This window comes from Stegodyphus dumicola, chromosome 2 (genome assembly GCF_044657685.1).
Source record: "Stegodyphus dumicola isolate Sdum_Otavi_A_Nest chromosome 2, ASM4465768v1".
NCBI lineage: Eukaryota > Metazoa > Arthropoda > Arachnida > Araneae > Eresidae > Stegodyphus > Stegodyphus dumicola.
This window is the reverse complement of record NC_140769.1, coordinates 272,016,169-272,035,177: the sequence shown is the minus strand read 5'-3', so window position 1 is coordinate 272,035,177 and position 19,009 is coordinate 272,016,169. Positions and strand designations below refer to the sequence as shown.

Sequence of the window (19,009 nt, the reverse complement as noted above, 5' to 3'; positions counted from 1 at the left end):
TTTCTGCATTTTACAATTTTGCCTTACCACAATGTGAGAACTGAAATTAATGAACGAGAAATAGAACTCTAATGAAGTTCGAGGAAATAACTTTATTTGAAGTGCAGCAAAAAATGTGTATAATTGAATAGGCCGTTCAAAGAAGCCATGTGGTGTCCACATTATTTTTTATCTTTGTAGTAAAAGAGACTTCTTTACTACAAAGATTCTTACAAAATATACGAGAGGATGTGACAAATATATGCCAGCACTAAACATATTCATAACTACGAAACTGTATTAGAAAGATAATTTCTATAATAATTTATGGAATTTTGCGGTCCTATATAAAAATTTTGTATTGCAGGATGAGACACAGGTCATGCCTGAAGCTCAGTTTTGGCTTGAGCAACATGTCATAACACCATGCATCGAAAGGGAAACAGGGATGTTCTTCCCCGTATGATTTTCTTTCTTTGGCGATGATCGTGCCAAATTTCTGTATTCAGGAAAACTTAAACCGCATATTATAAGTAAAATTTGGCAAATCCAATAATTCTTAAGGTATCTGCCTACGTTCGGAGCACTTTTCTTTTAAAACATAGGATTCTGATGAAATATATATTTATTTAGTCAAAATATGATATCATATCATGAAAATAGGTAAATTTTTAGGAATATTTTCATAAATTTTTGAAATATATGCAATTTTATGCACATTTTTAGGAGAATTTAACACTTACGTTAAATTTCGCATATTTTTTCCCACAGCATAAATTTCAATTTTATTTATACTGTATACTACTACAACACTCATCTGTGTTATGAACTAAAATGTTTATGATATTTCTAAAATTAACTGAAATATGTGTAATTACATGAAGAAACACAGTTTTTTGTAAAATATTTCTTATCGTTTTATATAGAAATACTTATAAAACAATCAAATTAATAAATATAACTTAGATTGTAGCTTAAAACCTAGTAAATAATATAGAAAATACTTTAGTGAAATTTAATAGAGATACCTTTAAAACATTTTGAGTAATTACATTTCTTGTATGTAAAAACACTAGAAAAATTAGTTTTCCAGAAAACGCATTTAAAGATTTCACATCAACAGAAAAACTGTTCTGTTGTATTTACACACTTAAAATTCTCCACATTTATACATCACACCCTCCATATCTTTATACTTAAGTAATTTTGATTTTCTATTTGATTTTAATTTTTTTCTGGCTACTTTCGAAGTGAGCGACGAATGACGTTTCGAGTTCTTTATTCTTTCGTTATCAATTCCAAAGTAATTTTTAATCATTTCTTGTTCAATTGATATGCCTAAATGTTCAAACACAGGAAGTAATCCAAGATACCCTGAATTAAAAATTAAAACTGCTATACTATATGCACCCAGCAACATAGTCTTTATACCTAATCGCAATGTTGCCAGACACAGTTCAAAAAACCGCAATGTTGCCAGTCCCAGTTCCAAAAATTAAGGCAAATAATTATTACCAGAAACAAAACAAAAAAAAAAAAAAAAAAAAAAAAAAGTATCCAGAATTAAAATGAAATGTTTTAGCACAAGTTTACACACAAACAGGTAAAAAAAAAAAAAAAAAAAAAAAAACACGGATAGCAACATTGTTTACCTTTAAGTTGAGCCTTTTAAATGGCACTTCCGGTCTTTCTGCTTTCACTTCCAGTGCAGTTAATTGGCTATACCTTCTCTTCTAATTATCACAAACGTAAAAATGAACCATTTTCGGAATCCTACAAAACTGACCTTTCAAATTGAGCAATTAAAAAAAATCGAATTTTTTCACCGAAATCGTTTTTTTAACGTAGGCAGATAGATACCTTAAGATATCTAAATAAATTGCAATAAACCCTCTTCAAATTTTTAACTGTGCCCGTATATGTTCTACTTCATTTCTTCATAACATTGCCATAAAAATGATCATATCTATCCTTATCTATACTTATCTTCACAACAAAACAATACTAAATTCGTTAAACTCCAAAAATAAAGGTAATATAATGCTCAAAAGCGAATTCTTACCTAATCTTGCATCAGGATCGTTTGTTATTCGGTCTAACTCCAGGGCGCTTATGCTCTGGAATGCTTCATCCGTTGGCGCAAGAAGGGTAAATGGTCCACCTCGCCGCAGGTCGTTCACATAGTTCGATTGCAGCATGATCCGTGACATCTCTCTAAAACGACCATCATTGAAAAGGGCTTCTGGGATAGTGGGCCGTCCTGCAGGATTGGATGGTGGAACTAGAACCTGATCGATGAGATGGACGATGCCATTTGTGGCTTGCTGATCTTTGCGTACTATTGGTGCGCAGTTGACCGTCATCATCTAGAACCGAAAGAATATCGTACATATTTATTACCAAAAATCTATCGTTGCATACAACTATGCAAGTCAACGAGAATAAAATATGCTTCCGAAGAAGTTTTGGTTCTTTTACATAACTACAAATGATGCAAATATTTGCAAAGGAACTATAAGATTTATGATAATGCATTGATTTGCTTTCGTGAGGCAATTTCGTATAGTCAATTGTAACAGAAGAAAAAGAGTTGCTCTGTGCAATGAGATTTGTAAGACGTTTCATAATTTTTAGACCAAAGGACGTTAGCCCAGAAGAGCTATTAATTTCGTTTTGGCATTATGTGGCGTTTCACTTAAAACGGCGTTTTTCTTTTCAAGTTGTTGCCACCAAATAGTAGAGCCCCGTATTATATTTAAAGAAATTAAATAATGAAGAATCTTCATAAATGAATGTTTGTTTCTCGCATTGTGGAAAAACGATGGTACCTAGAACCCTCAAATTTTGAATAACGTACGTCTCCACCCGAATGTGGCATCTGGAAGCCCAAATTTGAAATTTGTTTTATTATCGATTTCCTATTTTGTAAAACTAACGAATTTTTGATTAACAAACTCAACGATTACAAAACAATAAATGGCAACTCTGTACGAAAAAAAAAATTTTTTTTTTTCATCTCCAGCGCGCGAGACTGTGTATCGAAAATTCTAAAGATATGCTCTTTTTAAATTATTTTGCGACTTTGCTGTTGAACTGAATTTTATGTTTAAGCGTGAAGAACATGATATTTAATAAATAAAGGTAACACACAAATTGCTAAGTAAAAGCCTCTTTGGGCGTAATAGATTTTACTTTTTATTAAGTGTTTTAGATCGAATTTTGCTTTCAACTTCTTAGCCACGCTTGCTGTAATGAAGAAGGAAGAGTGAGCTTATAATATCTGAACCATGATCTATGCAAGTTTTTAGACTATCCGAGCATCTACGAAAATTTTGTTTCAGCAAGATAAGTGCTTACGGGAAAAACGTAAAATTGGTAGCAGTACCAACTGCAATGAAAAACGATTGTAAATTGACCATTTTCACTGTTTGAGTACAAACTTCAGGATCTACTTAATTTTGAAAACTGTAAGTCTTTTACCCTTATTTTTTTACTGTAGAATTTGATAGGTAATTAGTAGACACGTCCGGAGACAAAATATTATCTCTAAATAGAAAGACAGATAATATTTTGTTATTTAGTTTATTTTGAAATAAAAAAATAATATTATTAAAATAAACACATAATATTTACGCAAAATTAATATATTATTTATACCTCGATAAAATATTTTAAATGTTGTAGCATTCTTCCATTTTATTCTACTAAACTAAGTGTTGAGAAACCTAGTGAACTACTAAAGCGAATGATCATTTAAGTTCAAGAACAGAAACGTAAACTCGAGAAGGGTTAATTACACTTTAAGTCAGTGAACTTTGACTTAAATACTTTTTCCTTCTCATTTGATTCTAAAAACTCATTCTGGTAAGGAATTGTAAGCTGAAGCCAGAAGAGATAGGAAGGGTAAACTAAGTAACTGTTATAAAATTAGCATATACCTTACGATGTATTTCAGGAATGCATTTATACGTATTTGAATACATTTCGATTTCTTCCTAATAGTTCTATTAAAAAAAGTGCATAATTTTCTAATTCATTTATTTACATCACACTTTCAGTTAAAAGTATGCTAAGCAAAATAATTTTAATCATCCCGACACATCCATTTACAGAATTTACATTGATACTGCAATTCTCTCAAATATATTAAAATTCTAACTAATATTATAAATGCGAATGTGAATTTGTTTGTTACGCTTTCTCGCCTTAATTACTTAACCGATTATCATGAAATTTTCAAGAAATATTTTTGATATATTACAAAAGGTTATCCTAATTAATATTATAAATACGAATGTGAGTTTGTTTGTGTATTTGTTTGTTTGTTTGTTTGTTACACTTTTACGCCTTAATTACTTAAGCGATCATCATGAAAGTTTCAAGAAATATTTTCGATATATTAGAAAAGGTTATCCTAATTAATATTATAAATGCGAATGTGAGTTTGTTTGTTTGTTACGCTTTCATGCCTTAATTACTTAACCGATCATCATGAAATTTTCAAGAAATATTTTTGATATATTAGAAAAGGTTATCCTAACTAATATTATAAATGCGAATGTGAGTTTGTTTGTGTGTTTGTTTGTTACGCTTTTACGCCTTAATTACTTAACCGATCATCATGAAATTTTCAAGAAATATTTTTGATATATTAGAAAAGGTTATAGGCTATAAAATGTCTTCGTACGACTTTAATTAGCCGAAATATTAATTAAAAACTACTTTTCCCCTACATTTTTTACTTACTTTGTTGGGTTTTTCCCTATTAAAGGGATTTTTCCAATATTAGAAAATGTTATATAGTTTATAAAATGTTTGCGTAGTTTAAGCCACGCATTTGCACGCGCAGACAAATTTTTACATCGTTTAACTTATCGTTACGAAACTTTCAACATTTAATGTTTATGCAACGACAATCATTTTAAGCTATAGAACATGAGCATAGTGTGTACCACTCACTTATGACTGTAGCTTGACAAATTACTTACATTTTAATTTTGATATACTTTTTGCATCCTTTTATAGCAACATCTGTTAATTGTTTAGGAAACTACGAATGTCATACTATACTTAATATTACGCCTGTCACACGTTAGAGTGCACTGGTATTATAGAGTAGGTCTTCTCACAGAGAAATGTTTATAGTGTCACAACTGAAGAAGGAACGGTTATGATTATTTGAAATCGCATATTTTCTATGAAATACTTTTATTGTTTTCATTTTTCGAATAATTATTTTTCGTTTGTAAGACAATTTTTTGTATAAGTTGTATATTAAGTACTTTTTTTACTACGATCCTAACCAACATCTGTTTTAATTTTAGAGGAGAGATATATCTTTTTGTTTTTTTCTTTACTAGAACGCCCACCAGCGGCCGAGCGATAAAGAGTCACTGAACACTGGTAGTTCGGTCCGAGGTTCGAATTCCGCGAACGGGCTGGCTGCATGAGCGTTTTCGTGGTTTTCTCCATGTGTAACGTGTATACGAGTCAGTTTCCCTTAGAAAGTCCTCCACGAAGGCATCTCTCCTCTTAGGCAGATAGCCCTCGAGGCTTTGCCATAATCACACACACACACTTTACTAGAGCTATTAGGTATACCCTCCCATAAACTTCAATTGAAACTAAATGTGCCGGTTATGCTTATGCGAAATATAGATGCACCTCTACTGCGTAATGGAACGAGGCTTCGGATCACACAATTGGGGCAGAATATAATCGGTGCCACTATTTTAACAGGTGTAGGAAAAGGGGAAACTGTTATTATAACCTCGAATCCCAATCTTTCTCACTGACCTACCATTTCACTTTAAAAGACTGAAGTTTCCAATCAAACTTAGGTTTGCTGTTACTATTAACAAAGCTCAAGGGAGTGCATTTGGAAAAGTCAATGCTTCTCCCATGGTCAACTTTATGTTGTCTGTTCGCGTGTATTCAAATCCAGGAATCAGAGCCGAATGGAAAAACATATAATGTAGTATGCAAAAGCATCCTAGAATAACACTCTTATTCGTGCTCTTCTGAAAAAGAATTAATGTTCTTAACGTTTTGTTAATACTTTAAAATTTTTGAAATCTTGGTAATGAAAATTATTTATTTTTGTAGTGAAATATCTTAATAAAGCATGCTTTTCAATTTTTTAAATTATATTTTAGTTTAAAAATTTTTTAGAAAAAAAAAAAAAGAAAAACATACGATAAGATTGCAATGTTTGATATATCCAAATCGGATTTTAAGAATTATGCAGAATAGCGTCTTAGCGACATCAATATGGATTTCTTTTTATCTCAATGAAGAAGTGCAGTATTTACTAAAATTTTACGAGGAGAGTATTTTTTACTTAAAAAATAAGTAATAGTAACTAAAATTTTATCCTGATTATCCTAGTCAGGCAATAACCCCTCCTGCCTACTACTCAATACTCGGAAAAGGCTTCTCACGTCACTCATTCGGATAGATGATAAATAAGAGCCCAATTTGTGTATTTTATCTCTCAGAGCCAAAACTGTCAGAGTACGTACAGTTCTTTAGATGGTATAATAAACAACTTCTGGAAAGGGAAGATGTAGTGCGGTAAAAGAAACCTGTTACCATGACTGTCATTAAAAGAAAATAAGATTAGATCTTTACGAGTTTTGTTGGAAAAACAATTTTAAAAGAATGCTTTTAAGCTTTTAAGTAACAAAATCTGATTCTATTTTATAATTTTATGTAAAGCTTTAAGCTGTTACCTACTGCTGAACTATATATTATTAAATTTTACTAACAAATTTTATTAAAAAAGAATAAAGATAAAATGTGACGTACCCCATGGTTATACCTGTTGATGCGGACGGTGTTGCCATTCAGCGTTTCCACTTCTTGCTCACCCTTGAAATCCTTTGAGTGCAATTTCCGACCACCAACCACATGATGCAACAGGAACGGTGACTCTTGCTCCAGAAGACTAACTCTTAAAGATTCCTGGTCAGCTGGAGTGAGTTGCTGTTAAGATTAAAAAATCTGATGTGTACACCACATGACTTCCTTGTATTGGAATATTACATTATACGCATTTTTTCTTGTATTTCATTTAAACTTATTGAATTGAATTAAATCTACTTCGCCGACAGCGGATAAACCACAATAGAATAAATGCATTCTTTAAAATTCACTCTAGTATGTGTTTACCATAGCGACACTCTGGCGCTAGATTCACTTAACAGTATTAATAATTATATAACAGCTAACGTATATATAATAATTATATAACGGAAACTAAGTTAACTTTTATATAATCCAATAATTATATAACAGTTAACTTATATATTTCGTTCATATTATAACTCATAATGCACAAAATTTATATCATTTAAAGAATAGAATTATCTAATCGTTGCCACATGTTCTATTCAAATACTATAATAAAGCTAGAACGATGTATAAAAGAAATTAAGAAAACAAAACAAAAAAGAAACAGTTTTTCACAGACGATTGAGTATATCTCGTTCAATTAATTCAGTTCTCACTTCGCGCGAAGGCAAAAATACATAAAAATTCAAAATATCTGTATTAAAAATTACGAAGTAAATCTCAAACGCTTCTTTCCTCGAAAAAATTCCAGAAAGAATTAAGCATGATTTAATTGGCAATAATAAATGAAGGCGTTATCTTTGTTGTTGCGAAGCTAAGTTTCTCTAGATTGGCAACAAATCCACTAGTCTCCTGTTTCAAATGTAAACATCAATGGCCGCTATTAAAAACAGGCTTAGCGGCAATTAAACAACTTTAAAATTGCTGCTAATTCTAAAAATATTGCACACAGATTTACCAAAGGCATAAAATCCTTAACCGGAAGATAAAAACAACCTAATATAATCATTTTTAAAGAAAAAAAAATACAATTTACAAACATATAAGAGTAAAGAAACTGAGATCACTGTGCCGAGTAACAAAGTGGATATATATATAAATATAGTATTTATATACGTTTGGTGCGGCCGATTGCAACCAAAATACGAGGTGCACATCTACATGTTATAGCAGTCCTATATACAAAATTTCAACGTTCTGAGGCTACTACTCGTTTTTGAGTTATGCGACGTACGTACGCACGTACGTACATAAGTTCGTACAGACGCCACGAAAAATTCTCTTCAGAATTAATTTTAAAGCAGTTTTATAATTTTTTTGAAGGAAAGGAGTATTTTATTCTGTCCTTACGTACAGATATCACGCAAAAACATCGTGAAATTGCATTCGATAGCGGTCAAAATGGATATTTTCGTTGAAATATGCTGCCTGAAACTTTTCGCGATTACAATACTTCCTTTTTACTTAATACAAGGAAGTAAAAAACATGTTATATAAAAAATTAACACATACAAACCCATATATTGCTCTTCGGTATAATTCACATATTAATGACAATTCAGTCACCGAAAGAATAAATTATTTAAAGTGCTTTGGAGAATCTCAGAAATAGATGTCAGGAATCTGAGCACATTTTTTCGAATATTTCATTTAGAAATGAACTGTAACCTCCATGCGGTACTGTAGTCAGTAACGCTGATTGCCATACCGAAGGACCCACCCGGAACGGAAAGTAAGTTCCATTATCAGATTATATTCGTGACTGGACAGATGAATGACCCAACAAAGCGGACCGATGCCAGTGGCATGCAAAGCAACATCATTTGTTTTTGTTTTTTTTTAAATTCAGGTTAAATGAAATCAATAGGCATCCACTATCCCTTTCGCTAAGTGTGGGGAGTAAATTACAACTGGGGCTTCAGTCACCATCTAATAAAAATCATTCCTGAAATAGTTCAAAGCATCTTTCGTCAAATATAGTTTCCTAAAGTATAGTCATTAGGTTTATTTATGGAAGCAAGAGTTATAAGGTATTTCTCCCACTTCCCTAGCGTGCCTTCGTGGTGTAACGGTAGCACGCTGGGCCGGTATTCCAGGAGTCCGTGGTTCGATTCCCGGCGAAGGCGATTGCATATTTTTCATCTTTTCTGCTTCCAATTAACCTAATGACTCTACAGAGTCATGAAAAATGAGCAGATAATCGAACCGCGTACCTATGCAATACGCGCCCAGCGTGCAGACCACTACACCACGAAGGCACGCTAAGAAGACGGGAGAAATACCTTATATACTCGCCCTTTTAAAGGGCGACTGGGGTTTTAGGGGACCGAATCACCAAATCCTGGGTGTGGAGAATCGTCATACACCACAATTTTAGTTCGGACACCACTGTACAGCTATTAGGTCATTATGAAGCTGGAGAGATGAAAAATGACCAACGACGTCGCCGGGAATTGAACCACGGACCTCTGGATTGCGCGCCCAGCATGCAGACCAATACACTACGAAGGCGGGAGAAATACGGAGGCGGAGTTTACGACTGCAACGAATGCCCTCCGAATCTTAGCCGGGTTACTACCACTCTCTTTACAAGCTGAAATCAATGCAACCATAGCCAGAGTCCTTCAACTTAAAAGGACTACAGCACATGCCGGAATAACATACGTACCTAATAACTATGAAGAAAAATCTCTTAAATATTACAAGATACTTTCTCTCTCTTTTCCTGGGAAAATGGCAGCCTATTTCATGAATTTCAGTCATGTACGTTTGTGGGTTTTTTGTTGAATTGACAGAATGAGTCACTTTTAGTCCTGTAAAAAAGGAATATTAAAAACCTCATATCAATTGTAATTATGGTTACGCTTGAAAAATTCGCTGTATTTCGGTATGTATCGAAATATAGCGGTTATATGCTCACTATTTTCTACCGTCTGCATCTTTATAAAAATTAATAAACTGCCTTTCGCTTTTACTTTGTGTCTAAATAATATATTTTCTTTGTAAGGATATTGAAATTTCTAATAAAAATAATTGTATTTCTAGCATAATAGATTACCTCGAATTAAGACTACCGGTATCGTCGCTCACTGCCGTGCCGAGGGTCCCAGGCTCGAATTCCGCAGAAGGAATGATTGTGAAGGTATAGTGTCGGTGCGGCATGGTGGCACTCTAAATATGCGGCGAGCCGAAAGTCCTCTCGTGTGGTTGGGTGGAAGGGGAGAGTATCAAGATGGCATTCATGTATCAAGATGTATCAAGATGGCATTCATGTATATGTGTGCTTAATAGTGATAATATTATTTTGTGAAATTCAGTAATTTTATTTCATGTATACATTATTCTTGATAATGAACTATATCAGTATCTCACGCTCCCAGCCATAAAATTTTGTACACATGTCATTCTGATAAATATTGCATGTGTGTAAAAATGTCTACCTGCTGTATATTTAAGTGATGCATTTAATAAGCTTGTTTCTTTGCCTAACTTTAAATGCATATATATCTATAATTGTGTATATACCTCATTCTACTTACCATTGTGGGCATGTGTGATGGATATATTATTTATATTCAGCCATTGCAAGTTTTCAAATTTTATCCTTGATATACAGAACTGAACGTTTTCTTAAGTATATATTGTGATTATGACAGTTATTATTTTTTTTTGTGTGCTGTTAAAATATATTTTATGATGTGTCACTTTTATTTATAACAAAAAGAGTGATTTGATTAATAGCTTTATCAAAAATTTCATTAGAAAAATTGAAGTTTCTCTAACACTGAAAATGGTGGTGTGTGTGATTATTGCAAAGCCTCGAGGGCTATCTGCCTAAGAGGAGGCATGCCTTCGCGGAGGACTTTCTAAGGGAAACTGGCTCGTATACACGTTACACATGGGGAAAACCACGAAAGCACCCATGCAGTCAGCTCGCTCGCGGGATTCGAACCTCGGACCGAACTACCAGTGTTCAGTGGGTTTTACCCCTGAGAATGTAAATTGCTGCAATGCACTTAATTCAATTACTAGTTTCTTGATGTTAACATCAATGAAATTTAGAATACAAATGAAAGTGTAGAGAAACACACCTGTGTAATATTAAAATTAGTCAAAAAAGCAACTTTGGTTTTGAGTTTCACTCAAAATCTATGCCACAGTAAGACTTTTTTTTTTTTTTTTTTTTTTTTTGACTCATAATTTTACAATGTCTTTGAATATCTGCAATGCAAATACTGCACAGAGATCAAAATCTGCATTATTTAAACTTTTATTGTTTAAGATTTCCTAAAAACAGTTATTTAATAATTAAAAAAAGTTCTTCAGTATGTAAAATTTAATCTCTTTAAGTAATATTTTTACTTTAATCTCTTTAAGTAATATATTTTTACTCCAATGTCGTGGAAACAGATATATAAATTTTAGATCACGGTGTATTAATATGTTAATTACATCTTTGATAAGGGATACTAAATTATTTTTTGGCCCAGTACAGCCGATAGAAATATTTTGAAAATTTTTCATTGAAATAGTACATGATCTGAAGCTATCTGTTAACTTCTTACTATATAAATAATTAAAAAATAAGGTGTATACTCTGAATGACCTTTAAATTAGAATAAATAGTTGTAATGCGTACAATTCAGAATAGCGCATGTCTAGATGAAAGCAGGAATTAAAATCGAGACCAAATAGTGTGGAAAAAAAAAAAAAAAAAAAAAGGTGAGATAGCTTAAAATTCCATGCTTTCCTTCTAATTAAAATATTTTTACTAATAAGAAATCAACAATTTCTGACTGCTATGGATTAATCGTTTTCAACTTTGCATATAACAAGACAGAATTCGTTTTTGGTACTTTTCCGATCTTCGTAAACATCGCAAAGTGCAGCAGAATTGTAGCGCCATCTTGCGGTCAGTAGGAATATCACGCAGGCAACCGAAAACACAAAAGAATATTTTCGCACTGGCAGGCCTTGAGTATAAGTTGGCCTTGGCCTTTTTCCAATTTTTTAATTTAAAAAAAAATTAAAAAATTCTTACGGTAAATTCATCTTTGAGATGTTAACCTGTTATCTGAAGTCTTCAGTTTGATTAATTATTATGTGCAGACGCTCGTATTTATCCTTCTGCTTCAGGTTAAGAAATTTTTGGCATTGCTCTGCGCAAAACAAGCGCAAAAATCTCCCATAATAATAACATTAAGTTCTTAACATTAATGATTGATATATCACCTTTGCAGGCTATGGGCTAATCCTCCATGAATAAGTAATTAATTTATTTTTGACAGGTGCTGTTATCTAATATATAGTATTAAAACGTATCCCTATATTTGACAGATTGCCATTCTCAACTTCTTTCAAAATATTTAATAAACAACAAAACCATGTGGTGTATAATAGCTTTCATTAAATATAATTTCATTAATAGTAATCTAATTTATATAATTTTTAATAAATGGAATTTGATTTAATTAAATAGTTAATCAATTTTAATAAATATAATTTAACAAGCTGAAATGCAAAGTTAGTCATTTTAATTAAAAAAATTAACTTCCAGTTTGAGTTTTTCGGGTTCTCTTCCCTTGTAGAGACATTCGGTATTTTTTTGGAAGCAGGCAAAATGAAAAATGAGCAATCCCCTTCGCCGGGAATCGAACCACTGATTTCTGGAATACCACCCCAGCGTGCAGAACCACTACACCACGAAGGCACGCTGGAAAGGCGGGAGAAATACCTTATATACTTCCCCTTTTAAGGGAAGACTGGTATTTTTTTAGGGGACCCAGTCGCCAAATATCCTGGGTGTGGAGATTCATCGTCCACCACCCTTTTTGTTCGGGCGCCACTGTAGAGACATTAGGTATTTTTTGGAAGCAGGCAAGATAAAAATATCCAAAGCCTTCTCCAGGAATCGAACTACAGACCTCTGGAATATGCGCCGAGCGTGCAGACAACCACACCACGAAGGCACGCCAAGAAGGCAGGATAAACACCTTACATTTTAACTAAGCTGTAATCCTTTCAATCCCAAAAATGATTTCTAGGTCATGCATAACGTAAAACCTCTCACTAGTGTGATTTCAATGACGCAATACACCCGCCTTTGGCTGTAACGTGAAGTATAAAAATATACATTCTACGAACATACAGTGTTAATTTTCCAACATTTAACTTTGCCTGCCTTCCTAAGGAAAGTCTGCAAACATTTGACAGGCAACCGTATGTTTTCATAATGTGGTGTGAAACGCAAGCTGACAAGGATATTATTATTCAAACTGGCAACCATATCACTGACCATAAAAATGATAATCGGTAATTATGCAAATTGGCAAGCATGTTACCAATTCCCTTTGAGCATTCTCGAGTTTAAGAATCAATGATATAGTTGCCAATCTGTAAAAATGGTTTTGAAATTTAAGCATAATTAATACCAGTTTTTTTTAAAATTATGTATCTTCTGTATATAAAATGAAAACGACAATGTTTACAGATTACTAGGCCTTCTAAAAGCGTAAACGTGCAAAGAATCAGCCGTGCCTTCACCGAGATTTGAATTGCAGGTAAAATAAATGTAACTTTTTAACTCGATGAGTTCATGGCGCTCACTTTCAAAAGCTTATGAAGAAAGCTTAAAAATCAGAAGTTTTCAAAAAAATTAAAATCATCCCAGCAAATGCTTATAAATATACTTTGGCGTGAAATTTTATATTCAGCATTCTTCGCAATGTTTTGCTTAAGATACCTGCAAATAGTAACTATTTTTAGAAAATTATATTTTTCAATTCCTTTTGGAAAGTTAATGTTTCTATGAACGTAGTTTAAAAAGGCCTTAGTAATTTATGTGTTTAAAATCATGCATGAGTACTAATTTCATGCTTTTTTTTTTAAGTCTGAAAGGTTTCAGATTTTAAATTACGTCCAAATGGGCATTTCTTTAACTTTATTACCTTTATTTATTAAATATCATGTTCTACGTATTCAAACCATAAAATTCACTTCAACAGGAACATCGCAAAAGAATTTTAAAATGAGCCTATCTTTAGAATTTCCGATACAGTCTCGCGTGCTGGAGATAAAAAATGATTTTTTTTTCGTACAGTGTTACCATTGCTCTCTTTCAAATCCTTTAGTTTGTTAATCAAAAATTCGTTGAAGTGTTACAAAATATGAAATCGATAATAAAGCAAATTTCATATTCAAATTAGGCCTTCCAAATGCCCATATTCTAAGGAAGATTACGTTATTCCAATTTTGATGGCTCTAGGTACCGTTGTTTTATCACAATGAGAGAATCATGCATACATTCATGCAGACTCTTCATTATTTAATTTCTTTAAATATAATACGGGGCGATAATATTTGATAGCAACAATGTGAAAAGTGAAACAACGCTTATCGTGAATCAATGCGAAATTCCAAAACTAAACCAATAGTTCTTCTGGGCAACTTGCCCTTTTGGACTAAAAATTGTATACAGAGAAAAGCTGTTATTTGGTAAGATTTGCCTTAAAATATCAAATCAAATTCATATTGGAAGAAAACTTTTATAATGAGAAAATAATCGTTTAATTTTTTTATTCAAAATTGCCGAAGATGTAGGTGAATTTATATATTGGCGCATTTTGAAATTTGGCATATTTGTTGAAAGCGATAATAACATCATACGTGGTTTAGGCACTTTGTTAAAATTATTTGAAAATAGAAACGATGTGACCTTTTTTCCGCTCCTGCACAATGGAAGGGAGAGGAAAATAGGTTGCCATATAATAAGAAGTTCGTCAAGTAAATTATTCTTGACGCAAACTAAAACAAACGCGCCAAGATAAATTTTTGAATTTCTCCGTAAATTTCGCACCAAATTTTACAAAATTTAATATTTAGGCATAATTTGAGTCATAGAATCGAAATATGAAAAAAAGAATGGTATGTCATTTCAGAAAAAGTCCGATTTTGTGTTAAAATTCCTATGTTAGAACAATGTTATATATAAATCTAATATATATAAGTCGCGCTTTCGAGACATGAAAAACATAATTTGATTTTCGCCAATCGGCCCAATAGAACGGGAGATACAGAACTGTCCTTTTTTCTTTCGCAGTGTACGTACGAACATTTCTCCGAGCTCCAACGTATAAACGCTTCGAGTAGAAATTCTGTTCTGCTCGATGCGTTTATACGTTGGAAGTGTTCAATATGTAAAAATAATCATCTTCCCAAGAGACTAGAGGCAACTGTTTTATTCGATGGTATGTTCAGGCTCGGCAGGAACCGTAAGGGTACTACCACGTCTGTTTCGGCCTGTCTTGGGTGGCTACATCTCACTGTAAGATATGCTCCAGATTTCGAATAATAATCGTGTATGCTTGGGTTAGAGCCCCAGTCTGGTTCAAGTACTTACGAACAGAGTAAAGACTCTTTTTCCAAAATGAACTGAATGGATTTAAAATGGATTTTTTTGTGACATTTATACGTACGTATGTATCTCTATAACGCAAAAACGATTAACCGTAGAACGTTGGAACCCTTACCGCCTTTATTTTCGCGATCGTTTGTCATGGTCATATACAGGGTGATCAGCGAATAAGCCCTGATTTCAAAATTAAATATCTCTACAATAAAGATCGATAGAATTATGCGGTAAACTGTACGTTTTTTAGCAAAACTGTAAAAATGGTGTACAAAAGTTTATAAAATTTAGTTATGAAATTCGTTAACAGATGGCGCTCTAATCTCAATGACCTATCAATAGCCTTTAAAATGTACTTCGAAGTCGAAAGTGATCAGTACAACTGTTTGCTAGTGAAAAGAGGCTAGCGTAGAAAGTGAAATAATGTATTCCATTGAACAACGTGTATTTTGGTTCTGGAATTTCACCGATTAGAACACAGTCCTACGGCAACACGTCGCAGTTTTCGAAACCGATTCAATGTTCCAGTTGGACACGATGCGAAAACCCTTCGCATGCTGTTCGCGAAATTCGAATGGACTGGCAGCGTGACTTATCATCGAAAGGGAAATGTTGGGCCTAAGGAAACTATAGTCAGCCCTGAAAATGCAGCCAAAGTTTCTGGATTTGTTCAGCAAAATCCTAGGAAAAGCATCCGATGTATTGCATCAGAGACAGGTTTGAAGTACATGAGCTCACAAAAAATATTTAAAAATAGCCTACGGCTGTTTCCATACAAAATCCAAAGTCATCAGACCATACCCATGAAAGCTGTGCAACAAAGGGTTGACTTTACGAATCAGAGTCTAACAATGATCGACAACGGCAGATTTGATGTGAGCTGCATCTGGTTCACAGATGAGGCACATTTTCATTTGAATGGAATCGTTAATAAACAAAACTGGAGGGGTACCGAAAATCCTCATTTGTGTGAAAACAAAGTACTGCATTCGCCTAAAGTTATGGCATGGGCTGCGGTATGCGCCAGAGGCATTATCGGACCCTTTTTCGTACGAGAAACGATAACTACTGAACGTTACGTTACAATTTTGGAACAATTTGTCAGCACTCAACTAGCGTTGGAGGATTGACCAGATATTGACTGGTTCCTGCAAGATGGGGCTCGACCACATCGAACAAATAAAGTTTTTCACTTTCTTCATGAATACTTTGGGAATAGAGTAATTGCGTTAGATTATCCTCAATTTACTGACACAGGAATAGCTTGGCCTCCATACTCTCCCGATCTGACTCCTTGTGACTTCTTTCTGTGGGGCGCATTGAGAGACGCTGTCTATCGAAATAATCTTGCTACTCTAGATGAGCTTGAATCGTTGATTGGTGGTTGCATGTGATTCCATTTCCCTCCAGACATTGCAAGACGTGATGTCAAATTTCATTGTTCCTTTACGCCACCTAACTGTTTCGAACGGTGAACATTTTGAAAAAGTTGTATTTTGATTGCAAAGGCTGCTCCACTTTATTTTTTAACTAATTTTTTTTACTCTTTTCAGAGAAAGTTTTCAGTGCAGAGCGCCATCTGTTAACGATTTTCGTAACTAAATTTTCTAAATTTCTGTACACCATGTTTACAGTTTTGCTAATAAATGTACAGTTTACCGCATAATTCTACCGATTTTTGTTGTAGAGATATTTAATTTTGAAATCAGGGCTTATTCGCTGATCACCCTGTACATCCAGTCAGGCAACTTCAATTTAACAAAAAATTAAGGAATAATGAAATCCAATTTTTAATGCGGTCTACCTGTGCCTCTACTTATATTCGGGAAAGTTTTATACTCATTATAAAAAAAATAAAATTAGAAGAAGTATGACTCCCATGTAACAAAAATTAATCGGAATATTTAATTTCAAGATTTGTAATTTTTTATGTCATTTTCAACTTGCTTTGAAACATCCGTTGATTATTAATACCAGCCTAATATAAGGTAATACTAAAGGGTAATACTTGAATAAAGGTCGATTTTTTTCTAGTTTTCAAATTTTTTTGCAGGTATAGAAATACATCTACTTTAAGATGATGGTAAAAATTTTATAGGTTATAATTCAAATTTTTTTTTTGGAAAAATTTATAAAAACTATTTAAAAATACAAATTTAAAAATTAAATCATAAAAATGGGCGAATTTTATTTGGAACGAACCTAAATTTCGTATTGTGAAAGGAAGAATCAAATAAGTTTAATCAAAAAAGAGAGATTAATGAATATATATCAAACTCAATTAACACTGAGGAGTTAAAATTTTGAAAGCTTAAGTTTTTAATAACTACTCGTGCAACTTTTACAAAACTTGGTAGTTCGGCGTAATTTGAGTTTTAGAACTTTTTTTTTTGTGTGTGTGTGTGTGGAGTGTACATGAAGCCAGACGGGCATGAAGCTCATGCACGATTATTATTCCAACGCTGAAGTGCATGTAATAGTGCGATGAAGCGATCTGAACCCGAGACAGAGCTAACAGTACTCGTACGGTCCCTGCTGAACCTGAAGGTACCACAGAATAGACGCTTAGCTAGAACAACCGTGGGTTCCTCCTATTGAAACTCCGGGGGGCTTAATGGCAAACCGCACATTGAGTTAATCAATGTTAATGAATTTGATGATCAATGGTGTACCGCTGACGTGGGAGAAAATACTGGCGACTAAGCATAAGCAACCCTACACAAACCTGTTCGTCATGTAGGTCTTATCGACTGTTTACAATTGCAACAGTCTATTTCATTTTACTTACAGTAATTTGTTTGACCTTTAATTCAGTAATTTAAACTAGATTTAATGCTTAATTTGTTAAAGCATATATGAATGGAACGCATGGTAAATACTCAATTGTTTTTATTCCTCAGAAGTATAATTAGCTAATACATCTTTTAATGTTTCCTGTTCTGTAGTCCTTTTTAAAAGAAAATTTGGGTAGTTTACAATCGACATTTACACTCCAAGTAATGAAGCAACTTACAACCTGACACTTTTTAAAACCTCGAGCTGTTTACGCCCAAGATAACACAATATGAACCATATACCGTATTTATGTTCTTTTAAAATTGCGCCAAAGTCGTAACTGCGCCAAATTCTCTTTTGGGCATGCGCAGTAAGCGAAATTCGTTTAACATTGGTCAACTCAATGTGCGGTTTGCCATTACGCCTCCGGGAGTGTGTTCAACGTGCAGACGTCAGGCACAAAAATCGTCCAGATGGATTCGAAAGCTGTCAAAATGGATATTACCACTAAAATATGGTACCCAAAATGTTTGGAGATGCCAATACTTAGTACAAAAAAGTAAAAATAAGGTAAGAAATTTAAGAGACTTACATCGAAGGCTTCGTTCGTTGGGGCGAAGAGAGTGATCGCTTGCCCCGGTCTTCTCAGACGATCAGCCAGTCCTGCTTCGTGTAGGTAATCCACGAAAACTGTCGCTCCCAGATCTCGAGCTGTTCTGACAACATCTGACATGGGTTTCACTTTGGGAAAAGAAACAGTTCAAAACTTCATTAAATGATAAAAAAAATTACCGTATTGAAATAAATGTAACGACAGACTACAGTGATGGGTCTAACATAAGAGTATGCATATAATACAATGTAAAAAAAAATGTAAATAATTCACTCAATTTATATAAAGGTAAACATAGCGTCAAGCTTGAACCACAAACAACGTCTTGTAAATTCCAATTTTTAACTTGCAACAGCTTCTTTTTAAGGAGAGATAATTTGTTT

The 19,009-nt window shown here is 33.4% G+C and overlaps 2 protein-coding genes across 2 annotated transcripts in view; one reads left to right on the top strand and one right to left on the bottom strand.

Moving 5' to 3' along the window:
* Positions 1-10,406, top strand: part of LOC118192998 (uncharacterized) — a 263,491-nt gene extending 253,085 nt beyond the window's left edge. Inside the window, exon 19 of the mRNA XM_085812154.1 lies at positions 9,877-10,406. Coding sequence (XP_085668280.1) covers positions 9,877-10,119 — 243 coding nt within the window. The 3' untranslated portion in view covers positions 10,120-10,406. The remainder of the gene's footprint in view (positions 1-9,876) is intronic.
* Positions 1-19,009, bottom strand: part of LOC118204658 (transforming growth factor-beta-induced protein ig-h3-like) — a 209,892-nt gene that overhangs the window by 45,280 nt on the left and 145,603 nt on the right. Inside the window, exons 4-6 of the mRNA XM_085812155.1 lie at positions 18,606-18,754; positions 6,787-6,963; positions 2,042-2,345 (exon numbers count right to left, since the gene is read on the bottom strand). Coding sequence (XP_085668281.1) covers positions 2,042-2,345; positions 6,787-6,963; positions 18,606-18,754 — 630 coding nt within the window. The remainder of the gene's footprint in view (positions 1-2,041; positions 2,346-6,786; positions 6,964-18,605; positions 18,755-19,009) is intronic.